Source organism: Saccopteryx bilineata, chromosome 5 (assembly GCF_036850765.1).
Source record: "Saccopteryx bilineata isolate mSacBil1 chromosome 5, mSacBil1_pri_phased_curated, whole genome shotgun sequence".
Lineage (NCBI taxonomy): Eukaryota > Metazoa > Chordata > Mammalia > Chiroptera > Emballonuridae > Saccopteryx > Saccopteryx bilineata.
In genome coordinates this window covers 225736143-225759010 of record NC_089494.1, presented here as the reverse complement: position 1 = coordinate 225759010, position 22868 = coordinate 225736143, and the positions used below count along the sequence as shown (strand labels likewise).

The 22868-nt window shown below is 41.6% G+C and overlaps 1 protein-coding gene across 1 annotated transcript in view; it reads left to right on the top strand.

The window, feature by feature from the left end:
- The first annotated feature begins 3786 nt into the window (after nt 1-3786).
- SPMAP2L (sperm microtubule associated protein 2 like) overlaps nt 3787-22868 on the top strand; it is a 52518-nt gene continuing 33436 nt past the window's right edge. Inside the window, exons 1-2 of the mRNA XM_066233095.1 lie at nt 3787-4216; nt 21629-21659. Of these exons, the coding sequence (XP_066089192.1) occupies nt 3787-4216; nt 21629-21659 (461 nt within the window). The remainder of the gene's footprint in view (nt 4217-21628; nt 21660-22868) is intronic.

Here is a 22868-nt window from a genome sequence, read left to right as displayed (position 1 = left end):
TTTTTGACATTTTTCTTTCATAAATAAGCTTTCTTCACTAGAAATATTTTGTAAACGTGATAACTCTGTTTACCTACAGACACAACAGAAATCAACATTTGCTTTATCTCAGTGCTACCTTATACCACTCTAGAAAAGGCAAAACTATGGAGACAGTAAAAAAAAAAAAAAAAAAATCAGTGGTTGCTAGGGGCTAGCCAGGAGGAAGGGAAGGACGAATAGGTGGAGCATAGAGGACTTACAGGGCAGTGACACTACTCTGTATGCTATTATAACAGTGGATACATGTCATTATACATTTGTCCAAACCCACATAAAGTGTAACATCAAGTGTGAGTCTTTTTTATTTATTTATTTATTCATTTTAGAGAGGAGAGGGAGGGAGAGACAGAGAGAGAGAGAGAGAGGAGAGACAGAGAGAGAGAAGTGGGGGAGGAGCTAGAAGCATCAACTCCCATATGTGCCTTGACCAGGCAAGCCCAGGGTTTCTAACCGGCGACCTCAGCATTTCCAGGTCGACGCTTTATCCACTGTGCCACCACAGGTCAGGCCCAAGTGTGAGTCTTAATGTTAACTATGAACTTTGGGTGATTATGATGTGTCATTGCAGGTTCATTAATTGTAACAAATGTTGCACTCTGATGAAGGCTGCTGATAACGTGGGAGGCTGTGCACGAGTGGGGCTATATGCAGTGGTGGGACTCAAATAATCTAACAATGGGCTCTCTGCCCTAATGACCATTTATGTATAAAAAATGATATAACAAAAATTATTTCATGCATTTAATATTTAAATAAGAATAAAAGAGGTACGTAAAACTAGATTATAAGAAAGAGTTTAAAAATATTAATGAAAAAATATTAAATAATACTAACAAAAAACAAAAATGTTATTTAAGATATTTCCATATTGCTTCTTGATGGGCGTCCTCACTTGCAATTTTTTTCACCTATGGATGGAATGAACATTACTACAGACACTCAGGATACACTGTTGCACAGAAGAATGTTAAAAAAAGAGGAAGGAATGTAAATTTGTGGCTTTCACATTAGGTTGCTGCCCAGGCACCCACCTTAGAGAGACCCTGATTACAAGTGCCATTTTAACAACCGGTTCACTGAACTCAACAAAAAATTAAGTCTCCGTTCTGCCGAACCAGTGCAAAATGGCTGAGTCCTACCACTGGCTATGTGGCAAATTTCTGTATGTTTTGCTTAATTTCGCTGTGAACCTAAAATTGTTCTAAAAAAAGTCTATTAAAAAGACTAAGAAAATCATTAGTTGGAAAAAAAAGATCTGGAAAGAGGATTTGTTTTAAAAATTCTTCCCTTTAGAATTTGGAATCTGGGGCAAAATACTAAAAAACAAATTTGGTGAAGACAGCCCCTCCCATTGTTAGCATATAACCTTCTCTGTCAAATTTTGGGTCTAAATAGAACATAATTGAACTTCAGCATGCATGTGCAAAATGATAATTGCCCTCAGAGAGATGAGACATTAGAGTATGTGCCTTTAAGGTCACTAGCTTTCTCACAGTCAAGAGCTGCAGGATAACGTTCAACAGTATGAAATTATAACAGCCATTGAAGTGTCTAATGTCAGACATTCTTTAGCCTGGCTTATGAAGATTGTATCACATCAAGATTAAGAATTGTCAGAAACCCTGGATTTTCCTCTGCTCCAAGGATGGCCATGAACTGGCCCCTGGACTAAATCAAATGCAGACTACTTCCAGCCCTGAACTTGGAATCTGCTTATTATGTTTTCTAGAGTGGTTGGAGGAATACGTAAGTTCCTGGATTCCTATTTCAAAGATGATGCCAAAAGCTTTCAGCTAGGAAGTGTTATTTCTGTTCTTCCTTCTTTGGCCTTGTTTTTCTCACATGTTGATTTTAGATTCTTCTTTTTAGTAATACATGTGGCTGGCGTTTCCCCCTCAGTGAATAGCTATTTAATGTCAACATGGTGGTCACTGCTTGATGCTGGGGATGATTAAAAATGAACACTGAAGATGCTCTCAGATTCCCTCAGCAAGGGACTGCTGTCCACACCAAGCCTACAACATTTGTATAAATAATAGCTCATGACCCCAGAGTAAGATGGATCTTCTTCTCCTTCTCCTTCCACTTTCCCCTCTTCTTCCTCCTCCTCCTCTTCCTCCTCCTCTTCTTCTTCTTCTTCTTTTAGTGAGAGAGACAGACAGACAGGAACAGAGAGAGATGAGAAGCATCAACTCATAGTCATGGCACCTTCGTTGTTCATTGATTGCTTTCTCATATGTGTCTTGACTGGGAGGCTCCAACCAAACCAGTGACCCCTTGCTCAAGTCAGCAAGCAACCTTTGGGCTCAAGCCAGTGACCTAGGGGTCATGTCTATGATCTCATAGTCAAGCTGGGGACCCCACACTCAAGCTGGTGAGCCTGCACTAACACCGGGGACCTCGGGGTTTCAAACCTGGGTCCTCAGGGTCCCAGGCTGATGTTTTATCTTCTGCACCACTGCCTGGTCAGGCATGACCTTCTTCTTTTAAAGCTACACCCAGCAGATCTCACAAAGGGGAGATCAGTATTGGCTCTGCCAGCGTCATATATTCATCCCTGAACCAATTCCTGTGGTTATGTTGCCTAGACCAGGAAGGGGGCAGAATTAGCCCACTCAAACCATATGGAAGAAGTTCCCCCCAGAAAGAAGGGGTTTGATTTTAAAAAGGAGAAAGAAGGAATGATAGGCAGGAAAACAACAGAAATAACAGCTACCCCCAGTCATTCACTGTGCTAAGCACTGAGCATATACCAGCCACCAGGACAGAGAATGTCCTTAAGGTGTTTACATTCTAGCTGCGGAGGCAAACACACACACAAATACACGTGCACACACGTTCACATACACAGAAAAATAATTTTCAATTGTGTAGAAGCACGGACCTGGGATAGAAAATAATAGCAGGAACATTTTTAAAATTACTGTGGGCTGGAAAGACGTCTCTGAGTGGGCGGATATTTAAACAGAGCCCCAAAGGACTGAAAAGAGCTCGTATGTGAAGATGGGGAGAAGTGGGCTCCAGGTGTAGCAGAAAGGGAAATTGCTTGGCATGTTAGAGAGGAACAGGGAGACGGGAATGTAGCCAGTAAGGACAGAGCAGCTCGGGGAAGATTGGAGAGAGAAAGGACTAGATCAGGTGCGGGGCACTTTAAGCGGCAAAGTTTGGGATTTAGTCTAAACAGTTTGGAGTGTCATGATTGGAGGTCGGCCAAGTCAGAACACCAGTAAGGAAGACATTGCAGAATCCAGAGAGATAAGGGTGGCCTGGACTGTTAATCACAACATCCCCTCCGAGCATGAGTAAGGGACGAAAGACGATGGTTCCCTGTGCCAGGGAACCGATCAGAGACCTGGCTTCGCTGTCTGGGTGGCGCTATAACTAGTCTGGAAGGTGGTACCATCTGCACAGGGCCTCCGCAATCCAGAGCAAACGACAGGACTCGCCCTTGACACACGGAGCAGCTGGTCGGGAGGGCGCCCCAGGTCTCCTTAGACAGGCCTCTGGCTCCTTTCGGCCGGTGAAGCGTTTCTGTGCGCCCCTGGAGCGCGTCGCGTCACCTTGGCAACTGGAGAATCCGCTAGGAAGGGCCGGGCGGGGCCGGGCGGGACCCCCTAGCCCGGCTCGGTGCGGGTGCGCTGCGGCAGGGCGCAGGCGGTAACGCATCCCCTTCCCAGCTCACCGAAGGCCAACAGCTGCCAGGGAGTCTCGGTGCCCCGCATCGCCAGAGCTTCCCGGGCCCCCATGGAGAACCAAGAGTTTTCGGGTTCATTGGAGCTGTTCGATGGGCATGCTACGACAGAAATATCCACCCACTTGAAAATCCTCCCGGCGCCCATCGTGCACAGGATCCCCAGCGTGCACGACGAGCCAGCGGAGCTGGAGGAGGAGCCCGGGGAGCCTGAAGTATCTGAGGAGACTGACCAGCCAGGCCAGCCAGACCTGTGCAGCGAGCCCTGCGAGCCCCATGATCCATGCCTACTCTCTGAAACCCACAAACACTGCGAGCCCCGTAAGCTCCGCCTGTCCCGTAAGCCCCAGGGACTCCAAGCTCCACGCACACCCAGCAAGCACCACAAGCACCACGAAGCTGAGCTGCTTCCCGGCGTCGCGATGGTCTGCCCGTCTCTGGTGACCAGATTGCCGCCATGTAGTCCCCGGCCTTCCCTGAGCGGTAGGTGTGGGGGCCTCTCTAAGGCACTGGCAACCCGGCCCCACCTAAAACTGGGGGTCCTCGTGTGGAGGTTTGCATACTTGCTTTGTTTTAAACGAATGTCATTTACTTGCTGCCTTGCAGCCACCTGTTTTTGGACCTGGAGGGACTCTGATGGGAAATTGAGTAATGAGAGAAATCGAATCTCTTCACTGTCTCTTCTCTCCACCTGATGACCCCTGAGCTAGCCTTGATTAGCCATTGTCACTTCTTTTTGAAGCTTTTCGTAATTCTTCTCTACAGTTAGTCACTGCAGTCCTCTGGGTTGCCACTATGAACATTACTTCTGTTACAGCACTTAAGATTTTGTGTTTCATCATTGTCTTGGCTAAAGGGAGGGATGGTTGAAGGGAGGATATTTTTGTTAGTGTTCAGCACATGGTAACATTCAAGAAATACTAGCTATTATATTGTTAAAGTTGTAGTAACAAAAAACTCACTGAGCAAGTATTCGAAGAGTACATTTACTAAGTGTTTACTATATGCTCAGTCCTCACCAAGTTCTCAGGATAATGGGGCTGATGGGACTTGTGTATGAACATCCTTTGCTCGGACCACACCAGCTCACTTCTGACTTCTTACTGATGACCCCACTGAAAACAAGTCTTTGTCCACATTGGACTTCCAGTTCCTTGATTGACCACTCTTAAATCTCATATTCTCCTTGACTCTTCTTTATCAGCCTCGATTTATGGTCTATTATTTCAGTTGCTCGTGTAATCTACCATCCCCACTGGCTCCTTGGCTAACTACCAAACCTTTCCTGGCAAAACCCCAACCCTAGTTAAATCCAACTATCCACCTGAGCAGCTGACTACTTCTGTACAAAACTCTGCAATCAGAATGAGTGCTTCTATTTCAGTTTCATGATCATAAATCTCCATTGGTCTCTTGGAACTACCTACCTAATAAGCTCACTTCTTCATCTAGTTAGTTTTCACTCCTCCCACCTTTACATCTTTGACTCCCAAACAACTGAAAATTTTGCGTCAAACTTTATTGAGAAAATAGGAGCAATCGGTCAAACTCCGTTATTTTCTCACCACTGATTGATTTGCCTTATCTAAATCTGCACCCACAGCTTCTGCCTCTTCTCATGTTGCAGGGAAGAATGGTGTGCCTCTTTTTATAAAAGGATTCTCCACTTGTGCTTTGGCTTCCATTCTTGTCTCCTAAAGAACTTTGTTCCTGCGGTTATTTCTTCTCTCTTCTATAACATCAATTTCTCCCTTTCTAATCAATCAGTCCCATGAACATACATATATACTCTAGAATTGTCCATCTTGAAATAACCCTTGACCCCTATGTCTTCTTCAGACCCTCTTTCTCCCACTATTTTCCTGTTCTCCTTCATTTGCAGAAGTTGACAAAAAAAGTTGTCTATAATACCTGACTACATTTCCTCGTCTATCATTCTCTCCTCAACCTAACAACCCCCCCTGTCACTCCACTGAAATTGTTCTAGTTCACTGCCCTTCTCTCCACCACTGACCCTGTCATCATAAATGAAAAATTTAATATTTATATGGATGATCCATTTGGCTTGTTAGTTCTTTGACTTCCTCATTTTGAATGATCTTGTCCACTTGGGTACCCGCTGTGCTTGTCTTTGATAATGTCAATGGTTGTACCAGTTCTAAAATCTCTTTTTTAAGCACTTTAATCTCTATTCATGTTCTACCTTTTCACCTCGCTCACTCTTCTTTGTACCTACTCTATCAATTCTTCAGCCTCAAAGGGACCTCTAACTCATTGATGTTATTCACCTTTCATTATATCTCACTACCTTATGTCCTTCTGTCTTGCCTTACTCACTTTATACCTCATGGTCCACCAAGGGAATTGCTCCCTTGCAAATATCTTTAACTTCTTGCCTCTCCCTCTATCATCCTTGCCCCAAGAAAGATGAACACTATTCTAATTGATCTTTAAATTAAAGATCTTGAGCTTTTAGTGCTGCTTGGCAGTCATGCTCTATGCCCCGAGTCAACTCATTTTCCAACATAGAAGCTACCAAACTATCAGCATCTGTGTATGTACACTACCTTTTCTCTAGTTAACAATGGACGGACTGTCTTTGTTTCTATTAAAGGCCAACCTCCCGATCTTTATGTTGGATCCCATCCCATCCAACTTTTAGCTCTTTGCTTCTAAAATTAGCCCTCTCTTTCCTGCATCATTTTACTCCTCTCTACTGGACATCCCATCAGCCCATGAACATGTAGTAATAATTCCTATCTTAAAAAAAAACAAAACAGAAACCTTTCCTTAATCTCAGGTACCACTTCTGTTTTTCTGCTCCTCTTTAAAGAAAAACTTCTCAAAATAGGTATCCATAGCCATTATCTCAGTATCCTCTCTTCCTTTTCCCTGAGAACGCCCTGAAGCTTTCATCTCCTCTATTTAGCTGACTGAGCTGCTCTTGTTGAGGTCACAATGACCTCTGCCTTGCCAAATTCAATGGTTAATTCCTCATCCTCATCTTGCTTATTTAACACACATGCACTCCCTCTTTCTTGGAAGTCTTTCTTTACTTGACTTCTGGGATACCACGGCCTTCATTGTCATCTGACCTTATCGATTATTCCTGATTCAGTTTCCTTTGCTAATTCACACTTCTTTTTCCAGCCTCTAGATTGCAGTGAGTGACGGATCAATTCTCTCAGGTTCTTTGGAATGTTTTTGTTTCCTGAGTGATGTCATCAATTCCATGGCTTTATTGTAATCTGGTAATTTCTCAAATTATCTCTGGCTTCAACTTCTTATAGCTGCAGAGTTTTATAACCAATGGTTTAGCAAACGTAGTTGAATATAATATCTAGTCAGCATGTAAAATTTTATGTGTCCGTAGCTGAACTCTTACTTCTGCACTCACACTTGTTCTTCCCCTATTCTTTCCCATTTCAGCAAATGTCTCCCTCCATTCATTTATCCAAGTGCTCAGGTCAAGAGCCTTGAAGCCATTCTTGACACTTATTTCACTCTTATACCCTGCCTCCAAATCATGTGTAATTTTGCAGTACTTGACTATGGCCATTTCTTAACATCTTAAACCTTCATCATCTTTGTAAGCCACTGTCTTCTGCTTGGTCTACTGCAACAGCTTCCACTCTTGCCGTGTTCTCCCCTCACCCCCATACCCAGGTTATTGTTCATTCAATGGTCACAGGATTCCTTAGAACATAAATTATATGCAACTCTCTTGTTCTCAACTCTCCAGAAGGGGGTTCTCATCTCACATAGTTTGTAATTTAAATTTCTTAGCAGACCTACAAAGCCCCACGTGGTCTGGCCTCTGCCTGCCTCCCCAACCTCATGTCCCGTCACCCCCCTCCCCTCCATCACTGCTCTTCAGTCCTGTGGGCCTCCTTGCTCACATCACACCTCATAGTCATTTCACTTGCTCTTTCTTCTGCCAGAAGGCTCTTCCCTCAAATATTTGTCATCTCCTTATAAAGGTGTATTAGATCACTCTGCTCATTTTCTTTTTTTTAAATTTTATTGATTTTAGAGAGAGAAGAAGGAAAGAGAGAGACAGGAACATAGCTCTGCTCCTGTATGTGCCTTGACCGGGGATCAAACTGGCAACTTCTGTACTTCCAGACGATGCTCTAACCAACTGAGCTATCCAGCCAGGGCTCACTGTGTTTATTTTCTTTAAAGCACTTAACTATTTGTTTCCATCTACAAATTTATTTGTTTATTGTTTAAGTTCTCAGAGAGAAGGACCTTTTTCTTTCCCACTGTTTCATTCTCGATGCCTCAAGTGGTGCCCAAAACACGTCAGGACTGAGCAATTATTGCTGAAAGCAAGCTCTCTTCATTCAGCCTGTTTGTTACCAAATCCAGTGATTCCGTCTCTATCATTAGGGTTATTAAGATTAAATGCATTAATACCTCCAAAGTAGTTAGAACAGATGGTGGGACACAGTGAGTGTTCAGTGGATGTTAGCTATTATTAGTAGTAATGTTATTATTATCTCATTTGACCTCTTGGCAGCTTTTAATACAATTTGACTACTCTTTTATTGAAACACATACCTCCTATTGTCCTGTATGACAACACACTCTCCTAGTTTATCACTGACTTGACTAGTCACTTCTCTGAACTCTAAAGTGCTGAATCCTGACCCTTTTCCTTTTTATTTACACTTTCCCCCCTTAGGTTGTTATATCTATAATCATGGCTTTAACTGCAGGTGTAGGCTGCTGTCTTCTAAATGTATATATTCTAGCTCTACTCTCGCTCTGGAGTCCTACACTCATACATTCAACTGCCTACTGGACATCTCCATTTGGATATATCATAGGAATCTCAAATGTAATGTATCTTGAGACAGAAGTCTTGCTTTTCCTCCAATTCCTGTTTCCCCCTTAGTCTTCCAATTAGATGCTTGCAGAAAATAGCATTCAGTTGCTTAAACCAAAAAACAAACAAACAAAAAAACCCCACAAAAAACCCCAAAACAACAACTCTGATTTCTCTTTCTTCACCCTCAAATCTAATGCATCCAATACAAGTTCTATTTGTTTCCTCTCCAGAACATTTCCTGAATTCATTCATTTCCGCTGCTAACACTCGCGCCCCCATATGGTCACTGCTCACCTAGATTTCCACATTAGCTTCCTGAGTAGTTCCCTGCCTTACCTTATCCCCTGCCATCTCTTTGCTACTGCAGCCAGAGCAGGTATTTTTTTTTGTATTTTTCTGAAGCTAGAAACCGGGAGAGACAGACTCCCGCATGCGCCTGACCGGGATCCACCCGGCATGCCCACCAGGGGGCGAAGCTCTGCCCACCAGGGGGCGACGCTCTGCCCCTCCGGGCATCGCTCTGTTGCGACCAGAGCCACTCTAGCGCCTGGGGCAGAGGCCAAGGAGCCATCCCCAGCGCCCGGGCCATCTTTGCTCCAATGGAGCCTTGGCTGCAGGAGGGGAAGAGAGAGACAAAGAGGAAGGAGGGGGGGTGGAGAAGCAGATGGGCACTTCTCCTGTGTGCCCTGGCCGGGAATCGAACCTGGGACTTCTACACGCCAGGCCGACGCTCTACCACTGAGCCAACCGGCCAGGGCCCAGAGCAGGTATTTTAAAAACTGACTCAGACTACATCTTTCACTCACTATACAGTCCTGTGGCTTCCCATTGCTCTTAGAATAAACCCAAACTTTTTGCTGAGGTATCTAAAGCTCCCTGGGCTCCCTGACCTCACCTCTTACCATGATCTCTGCTGCTCACTCTGTCCCAGTTATAACAGGCTTCTTTTTTGTTCCTCTGAAAGGCCAATCTTATTTTTGCCCCCACTTAACAATCAGCATGTGTGTTTCCCCTCCCTACACATGTATTGTTTCCTTAGGACCATTTTATGGTTAATTCCTCAGCCCGTGTTTTTAAAAGCTGGGCAAGCCTACCATTTAGAATGTCTTCCCGGTCACGCTGCCTAGAGTAGCCACCCACTTCCTGGAGAAGCTTGATGAGGAGACTCTCTATGAAAAGTTTTCAGACTGTGCTTTAGCAAACGTCACTTTAAAGTTTCCTATCTTCTCAATTTGTCTTCTAGTTTTTCCTTGTTAAAATTCCAGTAAGTTCTTATGTTAATTCCCTTCGTAAAGCTCAAATAAGCATCAAGCACATTTATATCATATAATATTTACATGAAACAGTGTGAACATTAAGCAATATTTAGTTAGCATGTCACCACACCTCTGCTCACTCCATAAAGATCTCTTCACCCATCTGACCAGGCCGTGGCGCAGTGGATGGAGTGTCGGACTGGGATGCAGAGAACCCAGGTTCGAGACCCTGAGGTCACCAGCTTGAGCGCGGGCTCATCTGGTTTGAACAAAAGCCCACCAGCTTGAACCCAAGGTCGCTGGCTCCAGCAAAGGGCTAATCGGTCTGCTGAAGGCCTGCGGTCAAGGCACATATGAGAAAGCAATCAATGAACAACTAAGGTGTTGCAACACGCAATGAAAAACTAATGATTGATGCTTCTCATCTCTCTTTGTTCCTGTCTGTCTGTCCCTGTCTGTCCCTCTCTCTGACTCACTCTCTGTCTCTGTAAAAAAAAAAAAAAAAAAGATTTCTTCACCCAACAAAAGTTTCCTGAGCATCTTCTAAGGAAGGCACTCTTCTGTCCTGGGGGGTGGGGTGGGGTGTAAAGATAAGTGAGACATGGCAGTTTGGTTGTGTAAAAATTTTAAAAATGTATATTATAGAATAAGTGTTATCATTCTATCACCTTGCTATTGTATTATCACTTAATCACTGTCACTGTTAAACTCTATTGAGCACTTACTATGCTTAGGTTGTAGGCCCCTGAGCTGTACATGAGCAAGACATGAATCCCATCTTTGAAGGACTGTCTGTGGTTGGGGAGAATGAACACTTCCATAACAATAACACATCCATAGCATACAAAGTAAAGTTGACTGAGTATCCTAATGGACAGTCACTTCATTTTTCTGAGTTAAGTGGCAGTACTAGCTTATTTTTTTTAAAGAGAAGAAAGGCTAAGAAAGAAATAGACCTAAATTGTTCATTAAAGCTATTTATGTAAAGTAGGATGAAATAGTGTCTAATTATTTAATCTCAAGTATATATATATATAGACCACAGTATATATGTAATCTGGATTTACAAGGGATCTAGGAAATGACTGAAAAGAAACACTCTTGGCAAGTGTGGGAGTATGGAGGAAAATCATAGTGAGTGAAATTAAAAAAAAAAAATTAAAAATCTTTTGAACTTTGTAGGCCATTCATATGCATATAAAATCAAAACAATATTAAAAGACCACAAGGAAGCATCTCACTTCTTACCTTTTCTTGCCTTTTACAGAAAACCATATTTATTAGTTTCTATCTATCTTTTTTAAAATTTATGGATTGACTTTAGAGAGAGAGAAAGGGAGAGAGAGACAAAAACACTTATCTGCCTGTGCATGTGCCCTGTCCAAGGTCAAACCAACCCCCCTTTGTAATCAGAGCACTCTCTCACCAACCAAGCTATCCAGCCAGGGCAAGTTTCTATGTATCTTTATATAAATATAAGAAAACACTCTACCAGTGTGTCTGTGTGTTTCCCCTTTCTTATTCAAACAGTTGCATATGCTATACTGTTCTTTTCACTTGCCAACATACCTTTCCATATAAAAACATATCGTTTTCTCATTAAAAAACAACAGCCTGACCAGGTGGTGGTGCAGTGGATAGAGCTTTGGACTGGTTTGCAGAGGACCAACGTTTGAAACCCCAAGGTCTCTGGCTTGAGCCCAAGGTTGCTGGCTTGCACAAGGGGTCACATGCTCTGCTGTAGCATCCCAGTCAAGGCACACATGAGAAAGCAATCAATGAACAACTAAGGAGACTAAGGAGCTGCAACGAAGAATTGATGCTTCTCATCTCCCTTCCTTCCAGTCTGTCCCTATCTGTCTCTCTCTGCCCTCCCCCCAAAATGGCATCCTCATGTTTCATTACATAGTTGTACCACTACTAATTTAACACCTTTTAGTTCTTTCCAGAGTGTTCCTATTACAAGCAATGCTGCAGTGGATAAACCTGTACATCATGTTATTTAGCAGACATGCTGGTATCTTCATAGAATACCTTTCTGGAAGTGGGATTACTGGAGGGTAATTGCACGTGTAACCCCAATTTAGCAAAATCACGCTCCATGGAAGTTGATTCACTTTGTACATCCACTGGCAGTAGAAATGTCTATTTCTCTGTAGTCTCACCATTGGAGTGTGTGTTTAAACTTTTGACTTTTTGAAAATCTAATAGATGGAAAACTAGTAATATGTCAACTTTTGAACTTTAATTTGTATTTTATTTTATGAGTGAGATTAAGCATCCTTTTTGGGCATGGTATATATTTTTTCATGCTCTTTGCCTATTTTCCTTTGGACTCGCTTGCTTTTCCTCTTGTATACAGGGAGAGTAGCCCTTTGGATATGTGTAACATACTTTTTTCACTTTGATAGTGGTCTCTTTGTCTTTGCTTATCTTTATTTATTTATTTGCTATAAAAACAATTTATAGTAACATTTATCAATCATTTGTTTCATAGTTTCTGTATTGAGTCATCATTAGAAAGGCTTTTTTCGCCTGACCAGGCAGTGGCGCAGTGGATAGAGCATTGGCCTGGGATGCTGAGGACCGATGTTTGAAACCTTGAGGTCACCAGCTTGAGTGTGGGGTAGCCAGCTTGAGCCCAAGGTCGCTGGCTTGAGCAGGGGATCACTGGCTCAACTGCAGCCCCCACATGACCCTGAACTAGGACGGAGAGAAGCACAGTGCTAGGGAGCTGTGCCTACCTAGGAGAGGAGCAAGGAAGAGTAAACAGCAGTATCAGATCACAGAGCTTAAAATATCATATCAAAGAGTATCACAGTGTCATATCCAATATAGAACTGGACTGTTTTAAAACAGGTCTTCAAGACAATAGCACACTTAAAACAAACATGAATCTTATTTCAGAAAGCCTTGAAAAGTAATATAGGTCTTACTAAAGTATCTTCAAGGAAATTATACCATCTAACAGAGAAAAATCTGCTGTTCTTGAGGCATTTTTCTTCCCAAGTGCTTGTCACAATGACAGCAGCCCTCCACAAACACCTTTCTATTTCTCTCAAGCTCCAGCTTCCCTCTCTCTGCCTCATTCCTCCTGTGCCCTTTAGGTCTGTTCTGAGAGTGCCCCCTGCCTTTTACTTGTAGATCATTGGTACCCCATTCTGTACAACCAAGGACTAGAGGCTAAGCAGCTCAAACCTGGGCTTCTTAGGAGGCAGGGTAGAGGGCAAGGTGGTGAAGGGTTATACTTTGATGTTCATTCGTAGCATGTTACAAAATGCTCTCCTTCTAGGTACCGAGTGCCTCAGCACCATCAGGACAAACAGCTTTTAAATCATGCTTTCTTCCAGCAGATGGCAGCTTTCTCCATCAAATGACTTGGAGCACAGACCTGAGCATTTTGCTCGTTAGCTGCAGATGGCAACATGAGCAACCTGGTTTATGTGCTATAGAACAAAACATGAACATTTAAAGGGCATGATAGAACACACACAAAGAGAAAACTACAGACCAATATCTCTGGTGAATATAAATGCAAAATCCTAAACAAAATACTAGCAAATCAAATACAATACATAAAAAACCCATAATAGCCTGACCGGGCGGTGGCGCAGTAGATAGAGCATCAGACTGGGATGCTGAGGACCCAGGTTCGAGACCCCGAGGGCTCCAGCTTGAGCGCGGGCTCATCTGGTTTGAGCAAAGCTCATCAGCTTAGACCCAAGGTCGTTGGCTTGAGCAAGGGGTTACTCGGTCTGCTGAAGGCCCGCGGTCAAGGCACATATGAGAAAGCAATCAATGAACAACTGAAGTGCCACAACAAAAAAACTGATGATTGATGCTTCTCATCTCTTTCCATTCCTGTCTGTCTATCCCTCTCACTGTCTCGCTCTGTCTCTGTAAAAAACAAACAAACAAAAAACCTCATAATATATCACAATCAAGTGGGGCTCGTTCCAGGCCTTTGTTCCAGGCCTTCATTCCAGGTTCAACATACACAGATTGATAGAGGTAATACACCACAACACAATAAAGGCCAAAAATTATATCTTATCAGTAGATGCAGAAAAAGCAGTTGATAAGATACATCATCCATTTATTATTAAAATAAAATGGACATAGAAGGAAAGTAACTCAATATAATAAAGGTCATAGATGACAGAGCCTCAGATAATATCATACTCAATGGTGAAAAGCTGAAAGCTTTTCCTTTAAAACCAGGAACAAGACAGGGATGCCCTCTCTCCCCACTCTTACTCGACATAGTACTGGAAGTCCTAGCCAGCGCAATCGGGCAAGAGAAAGAAAAAACATCCAAATTGGGAACAAAGAGTAAAAGTGTCACTTTTTGCAGATGATATGATTCTTTATATATCAATAGAAAACCCTAAAGACTCCACCAAAAAACTATTGGAAACAATAAACAAATACAGCAAAGTTGCAGAATACAAAATCTATGCACAAAAATCCATAGCATTCCTATATACTAACAATGAAATTTCAGAAAAAAATGGCAAGAACAATTCTTTTTGCAACTGCAGCAAAAATAATAAAATACCTAGGAATATCCTTAACAAAAGATGTAAATGACATATATTCTAAAAACTATGAAGCATTAAAAAAGACACAATGAAATGGAAAGATATTTCATGTTTATGAATTGGAACAATCAACATAGGTAAAATGTTCACATTACCCAAAGTGTCAAAATTCTAATGACAATTAAAAAAAAATAGAACAAAAAACAATCAGATTTGTACAGAACTACAAAAGACTCCAAATAGCTAAAGAAATCCTGAGGAAAAAGAATGAAGCTGGATATATCACATTACCTGACTGCAAATTATACTACAGAGCCACGATAATCAAAACAGCATGATACTGGCAGAAAAACACACTGACCAATGGAACAGAATTGAGGGCCCAAAAATAAAACTGCATGTATATGATGAGCAAATTCTTTTTGACAAAGGAACCAAAAACATATAATGGAGAAAAGAAAGACTCTTTAATAAATGGTGTTGGGAAAATTGGAAAGCCACATGCAAAAGAATGAAACTAAATTACAGTTTGTCCCCCTACACAAAAATTAATTTAAAATGGATCAAAGACTTAAGTATAAGACCTGAAGCAATAACTTACATAGATGAAAACATAGGTACTAAACTTATGGACTTTGGTCTTAGGGAAGATTTTATGAATTTGACCCAAAGGCAAGGGACGTAAAGGTAAAAATGATTTGGACTATATCAAATTAAGAAAGCTTCTGCACAGTACAAGAAACCACCAACAAGACAAAAAGGCAACCAACTGAATGGGAGAATATATTTGCAAGCAACAGTTCCAACAAGGGATTGATATCTTAAATATATAAAGAACACATACAACTCAATACCAAACAAACAAACAGTCCGATTAAAAAATGGGAAGCCTGACCTGTGGTGGCTCAATGGATAGAACATTGACATGAAATGCTGAGGTCTCTGGTTCAAAAGCCTGGGTTTGCCTTGTCCAGGCACACCTGAAGCAATCAGTGAAAAACTGAAGTGAAGCAACTATGAGTTGGTACTTGTCCCTCCCTCTCTCTCTAAAAATCAATCAATAAAAAATACCTTTAAAGATAAAATGGGCAGAAGACCTAAACATCACACCTCTCCCAAGACGATATACAAATTGCCAACAGATACATGAAAAGATGCTCAACTTCACTTAGAAAAATGCAAATCAAAACTACAATGAGATACCACCTCACACCTGTTAGAACAGCTATTTTCAACGAGATGAGGAATAACGTGTTGGAGAGGTTATAGAGAAAAAGGAACCCTTATCATGGCTGGTAAAAATGTAAACTGGTATAGCCACTATGAAAAACAGTATGGAGGCTCCTCAAAAAATTAAGAATAGGCCCTGGCTAGTTGGCTCAGTGGTAGAGCGTTGGCCTGGCATGCAGGAATCCCGGGTTCGATTCCCGGCCAGGGCACAAAGGAGAAGCGCCCATCCGCTTCTCCACCCCTCCCCCTCTCCTTCCTCTCTGTCTCTCTCTTCCCCTCCCGCAGCGGAGGCTCCATTGGAGCAAAGTTGGCCCAGGCGCTGAGATGGCTCCATGGCCTCACCTCAGGCACTAGAATGGCTCTGGTCACAACAGAGCAATGCCCCAGATGGGCAGAGCATTGCCCCCTGGTGGGCGTGCTGGGTGGATCCCAGTCGGGCGCATGTGGGAGTCTATCTGACTGCCTCTCCGTTTCCAACTTCAGAAAAATACAAAAAAAAAAAAAATTAAGAATAGAGTTACCATACGACCCAGCAATCCTTCTTCTGGGCATCTATCTGAAAATTTGAAAACATTTCTTTGCAAAGATATACGTATCCCTATGTTCATTGCTGCATTACGCACAGTGGCCCAGACATGGAAACAACCAAAGTGTTCCTGATAGAGGACTGAATAAAGAGGATGTGGTGCATATATACAGTAAAGTACTACTTAGTCATAAGAAAAGATTCAATAGTGCTATTTGCAACCTCGTGGATGGACCTTGAGAATATTATGCTAGGTGAAGTAAGTCAGTCAGAAAAAGCTGAGAACATATGGTTTCATTTGTATGTGGGATAGAAAATTGAAACTCATAGACACAGACAGCATTATGGAGGATACCAGAGGGACGGGGGTTAGAGGGTTAGTAAAAGGTAAAGGGGACCAAATATATGGTGATGGAAGATCATTTGACTTTGTGTGGTGAGCACAATGAAATATATAGATGTATGATAGAAATATACATTTGAAACCTATACAATCTCTTTAACCAATGTCACCCAATAAATTTAAATTTTTAAAAATTAAAAATAAGTAAATAAATAAAGGGCATGATAGAGCCATGTTCTGACTATCTCTTAGAGAAGGAGATGCTACTTATCGTCATGTTCAAATATTTTTAGGGGGGCTGCTTCTTGTTGATCCACTATATATTTAAGCTTCCTTAATGGTCTCAAAAATGTATTTTACACAATTGAGTTGCTTGAATTAGGTCTATAACAAGTGGCCACACATTACTTTTTTTTTGAGAGCAAGAAAGAGACAGACAGACAGGGATCCACCCAGCATGCCCACCAGGGGACGATGTTCTGCCTCTCTGGGGCGTTGCTCCATTGCAACCGGTGTCATTCTAGTGCCTGAGGTGGAGGCCATGGAACCATCCTCAGCGCTGGGGCCAACTTTGCTCCAGTGGAGCCTTGGCTGAGGGAGGGGAAGAGAGAGATAAAGAGGAAGGAGAGGGGGAGGGGTGGAGAAGCAGATGGGCGCTTCTCCTGTGTGCCCTGACTGGGAATAAACCCAGACTTCCCACATGCTGGGCGGATGCTCTAATGCTGAGCCAACCAGCCAGGGCCTGTAATAAGTTCTTTAAAAAACTCATGCCATAGGTGTACTTTTATCTTCAGAATACAATCCCTATATTTTTTGTTTCTACTTTGCTTTTGTATTCCAGTTTGGTGGTGAGAGCTGGGTGTCTGTGCGTCCGCCTACTCCGCTGCCATCTTTTTCTCCTCTCTACTTTGCTTTTTAAAATGATGTTCAAAGCTTTTTTAGAGCCACATCCAGAACTTCGGTTTATAAGATCATGCCCCTAAGAGCAGTTACTAAATCTGTTATAAATTTCTTCACCTGTCTCCTCTTTTTAAATACTAATTTTTGTAGGGAGAGCTCTGTAATGTTTTTCATTCTAGCGTTTATTGAAGTTGTTTCAGGAGAATATGTTTCCCTTGACCAGTTCTTTGTTGAGAAAATAAAGTAATTGAGAAAGTGCTTCATAAGATGTGTTTCTTGTAAGAACTTGCAAATAAGGCAAATTCCTCTTTTCTGGGGGGATAATATTTGGGAGAAATTTTGCCTTATATTCAGTCATTTGTGGTACTGTGCTGGAGACTTTATTTTTCTGAATTTAACTTGGTTACATAAAACACATCAAGAGTAAAGTTTGGAGAAGGAAAAAAGTAAGAAAATAGGATTCTTTCACTTTTTTATTGTCAATTCTGACAATTTATATTATGCCTCTGTGTAGGGCAGCTGTGTTAGGCTTGCTCACTGGTGTGCCAGCTGCAAGCACTTTGCTTGATTAGTGAGTGAGTGAGCACTTGGCAGAGGCACGTGTGCATAACCTATATCAGGCTACGCAGTGCTTGAGCTCAGGGGGATTGCGGTGTGCAGATTGCCTGCCTGCCACTGCGAGGGGGCATTTTGCTGTTCGTTTGCCTGAGAGGAAGTTTTCCCTGCCTGTGTACTTATCTGCCATTGTGAGACTTTATTAAATGAAATGGCCTGACGCTTTCTGGCTCCGCAGTTTCTCTACCGTTTCCTCGAATCCAATAGAACCTGCCTGGCCTCCGCCACCCGCATTACACGCTGTAACACCAGTGAGATGTCACAAGAGAAATTTCTTTCAGATTTTAATGTTCGGAGTTGGTGTGCTTTGCTTTCAGCGGCAAATTGCTTGGTTACAACTTCACTGGGCTTTACTGCATGTTGTTTAATTTTATTTTCCTTTCTCTTCTCCTCCCACTATTTTCCTACCTCTGTCCTTGAATTTTTCATCTGAAAACAGAGTATCCTACTGCAGCATATGTGTTTATGTGAAGCAACCCCACATCTTCTTAGAAATGAGGGGAGGGTATAAATACATAAAGAAGCCAATAAAACTACATGTAAGTACATTCACAATTAGGTTCTCATTTCAATAACACTAATTTTCATAGTTGGAACCCTTAAGTAGTAAATGCTTCCTTAACAATTGAACTTAACAGTTACTTAAATGCGTGTTTGTTTCTAATTCATAGGAAATTAAATCTTAATTGTTGAATTTTTAGGACTAATAATAGCTAGCACTTGTAAATGCACTATGCTTTGGGCACTATGCAGAGTGCTTTACATGTATTATCTTCTTTAACGTTCACATGACAACATGGTGAAGAACATGAGGAAAGTAAGGTGCATGAGCTTAGGTAAATTGTGGAGGTCAGTGGTGAGAGCCCCAGGATTTGGTTCTAGGCTCCTGATGGCGAACCATTTTATAAAAACTGCCTACTTTTGCAGTGCTGGTCAACCTGGTCCTTCCCGCTCACTAGTGGGCGGTCTAGCCTTCATGGTGGGCAGTAGCAGAGCAACCAAACGGCACCTACTACGCACTTACTACGCAGCACCGCACCATGAAAGCTGGAACGCCCACTAGCGTGTGTGTGTGTGTGGGGGGGAAGAGGACCAGGTTGACCAGCACTGCAAAAGTGGGCGGGTTTTTCTAAAAAGGTTTGCCATCACGGTTCTAGGCAGTCTGATTCCAGAGCTAGTGGTCCTACTAGGGCCGGTGTCCCACCCCCAGAGGTTATGGCCTGAGGTTCAGCCTGGGCTCTGCAATTTTTTAAAGATCCCCAGGTGTTTCCAATATGCAGGCCAGTTTGGAAATCACTGTAACTCTGCTTTTCTTGGAGCATCAGCCTGAGAGCTGTTCCATCCTACCAATTGGTGAGATAACATAAAAAATGTGTTTTAAAATAAATAACAAAAGCTCTAGCTGTGGGAGAAATTATAGCATGAAAGCGCAATGGGAAAGAGCATTATTCATTCATATAATCAGTATTTGTAGAGGTTTTTTAGGTACTGATTCAGTATTATACTGACCCTCTGACCTGTACACGTAAAGCTGGAAACCACGTGTGGTAATAACACATGAAAAATCCACAAAATGAGGGCTGCGTCCTTCATGGGTGACGCAGCCAAACGGACACCAGGGGCATTTTCGTAGACTGCTTTTCCCTTTTCCTTAGGTCTGAGTCAGTTTGGCCTTAAAAAGTAAAGTAATAGGAACTATCCGAATTCAAAAATTCCATTTATTTATTTTTAAAGTTCCTGCCTTATCTCCTACCAGGATGTAAACTCCTTGAGAGGAGAGACCCCATCTCACTCATTTTTATTTTCTCACCGCTTGACGCCATGCTGCACGTAGTAGAAGCCCAATCCTACGCGCTCTATTGAAGCCATTGATACACTGAAGTTGTAACTAATAATTCTAACTAATGTTCATCTACTGTCTGCCTCTACTATGTGCAAGGTGCTTTACATATACGCCCCCGACCTTTACACAGACCTCCGGAGGAGCCTCCTGTCTGAGAAGGAGCAGCTGAGTCTCAGAGAAGTTAAGTCATTTGCCCAGGATCATAGAGCTAGCTGAGGAGCTAACAAAAGTGGGGTTTGAGCCATGTCTGATGCCAAAGCGCACCCACCTTCCTTTACCCAAAGCACCCAGAGAGTAGCAAATGTTACTTCAGAACACTCAGATGTTATTAAAAACTCCCAAGTGGAAACTGTCTGGAACAATCTGTTGTCATGAGGCCTGTTAGCATAAGCCTTGCACAACTTGGCATGTATGATTTCCTGCACTTCTCTACATTAAAAAAAAAAAAAAAAGCTCCTTCTAAACATGATTTTTAGTTTGCTTAACTATTTATTCTGTTTGGAACACTTTCGGTGTATCCAGTTTTCCGTTGTTACAGATACTGCAAAGAACATTTTTGCGCATAAATCTTGTGCATAAAATGTCCACACTTGGCATTATTTCTTTAGGGTACATTTCTAGAAGTAGAATTAGATTAAGGAATAAAAGCATTGATGACTCATTTTGCCTAGTAATTATTCACAAAAACTGTACTAATTTAAATTCCCATCCCCAATACACAGGTCTACTCACCTCACCTTGTCCTTCCAGCATCTTTTATCGTTTGCAAAAAAAAAAAAAAAAAAAAAGCAAATTTGATATTTAAAAAACAAACAAACAAACAAAAAAACCCGCCCTGGCCGGTTGGCTCAGCGGTGGAGCGTCGGCCTGGCGTGCGGGGGACCCTGGTTCGATTCCCGGCCAGGGCACATAGGAGAAGCGCCCATTTGCTTCTCCACCCCCGCCCCCTTCCTCTCTGTCTCTCTCTTCCCCTCCCGCAGCCAAGGCTCCATTGGAGCAAAGATGGCCCAGGGGCTGGGGATGGCTCCTTGGCCTCTGTCCCAGGCGCTAGAGTGGCTCTGGTCGTGGCAGAGCGACGCCCCCGTAGGGGCAGAGCATTGCCCCCTGGTGGGCAGAGCGTTGCCCCTGGTGGGCGTGGCGGGTGGATCCCTGTCGGGCGCATGCGGGAGTCTGACTGTCTCTCCCCGTTTCCAGTTTCAGAAAAATACAAAAAAAAAAAAAAAAAAAAAAAAACCCTGAAAAAAAACCCCTCATTTTTTTTTATTACAAGCAAGTTTGAACTTTCCTATATTATTATTCCTTTATGTCATCATATATAAATTCAATTCTGTCCTTTGTCCATTTCACTTTTAACATCTGCCTTAATGTTTTTCTTATTCATCTATACTTTTTTACTCTTCAAATATTAAGACTCTTAAGTATTTGTCATACTTGTTGTCAAATATTTCTCCAAATCTTTATTTCCTCTTCAAGTTTTAATTTTTGACATACAAAAGTTTTAAATTTTAAATATTTTATTTATATTTTCCCTCTATGTCTTTTTTCACCTTTAAATCAGGTTAAAAAACAGTGATTAAGTAGATTTTTTAAACTTTTGATCTAATTCAATTTAAAAAAAATATTTAACTCCTCAGTTGTGGTTTATTAGCTGCTATGGTTTACTTGGTACAAGGTGTGTCATATGCCATTTGGCCATTTCCCTCTAGTTATTTTTCCCCAGCTCTTTTCTCCATTGATTTGTGATGTCTTCTGTATATCTTTGATTTTTATTGAATCTAACTTTTGCTTTTAATTTTCTTTTTTGCAGACCCTGTTCCCTCTCAGTTTGTAAGGAAATGGTAAGACGATAGCTACAGTATTATTCTTCTGGACTTTAATTAGTGGGCCAACCTAGCCGGAGGGGGCAAAGTCAGTCGGAGCATTTGAAGTGGAAGCCTCGCTTGGGGTTTTTGAAAAGATTCCTGTGCTTTTCCTTAGTCATAAAGCCCATCTCTTATGAGAGTATCTGAGGGGAAAGGAAAGTAAGAGAAAGTGACAAAGAAGTGAGAATGGGGAAGAGGACTGAGATGTAGAACTCTCCTTTTATTTACTCAGTTTTTCATTTGTTTGCTAAATATTTGGTATTACATACCAGATCTGAACCTTTAAGGGACTTGGGAGTCTGAGCTGATAATCTCATATAGATTTTGTGAGGATCCAGGTCAATGTATTCCACTCCTCTTTACCTCTAATTCGAGTACAATAACTAGTAAAATTTCAAGAAAATGCCCTCTCTCTATATTTTTTAAAGTTACATGTGTCTAGAATGTATATACACTGTACAAAATAGATGCCTTCTGAAAATAAACGTTTACTCTTGATTTAACTAAGATAATAGTTAAAAGAAATGTCAAAATAGAATCATTAAAGAGAAATACCAAGGGTTCGTATCAGTGGTTCATATAGATAAGAAATAAATAACACTAGATTCTATTTTTTATCTACTCTCTTAATAAGTGGGTTGAACCAATCATATTTAGTGATATTATTTAACGCTTGTATTTATTGTTATTATTTAGACTTTCTTTTACACTTTCTATGTATTATGCTTTCTAGTTGTTGGTTTTTTTCCCCTTACCTCTTCCAGGCAGTAAATATTGCTACTTTATTTTATGTAATGCTTTGCAGTTAAATTTTTTTTTTTCTCACAAGAATCCTGAAAAGTTGCTAGTGCAGATATAGTCAACTAGATTTTACTGAGAGAAAATGTTCAGAGATATTATGTCACTTTCTCAAGATTGTTCGGTAGCTGAGTAGAAGTGCTGCTAGAACTGACATTTCCTGAGTGTCACCCGAGTGTCCACTTAAAATGCGACATCACTCAAGTAATATATGCCGAGTGGCTAGATAGTGAAATAGTTTACCTAGCAAGTGTTTATACTTAAAAAGGGAAGATTGTTCAGATAGCGCTTTTGAAAATGATTTTGTTGTTATTTTGATTATGATTACTATAGTGCTTCTTGCTTTTGTTTGATTGGTGAATTACGTTTGATTATATGAGTGTACTG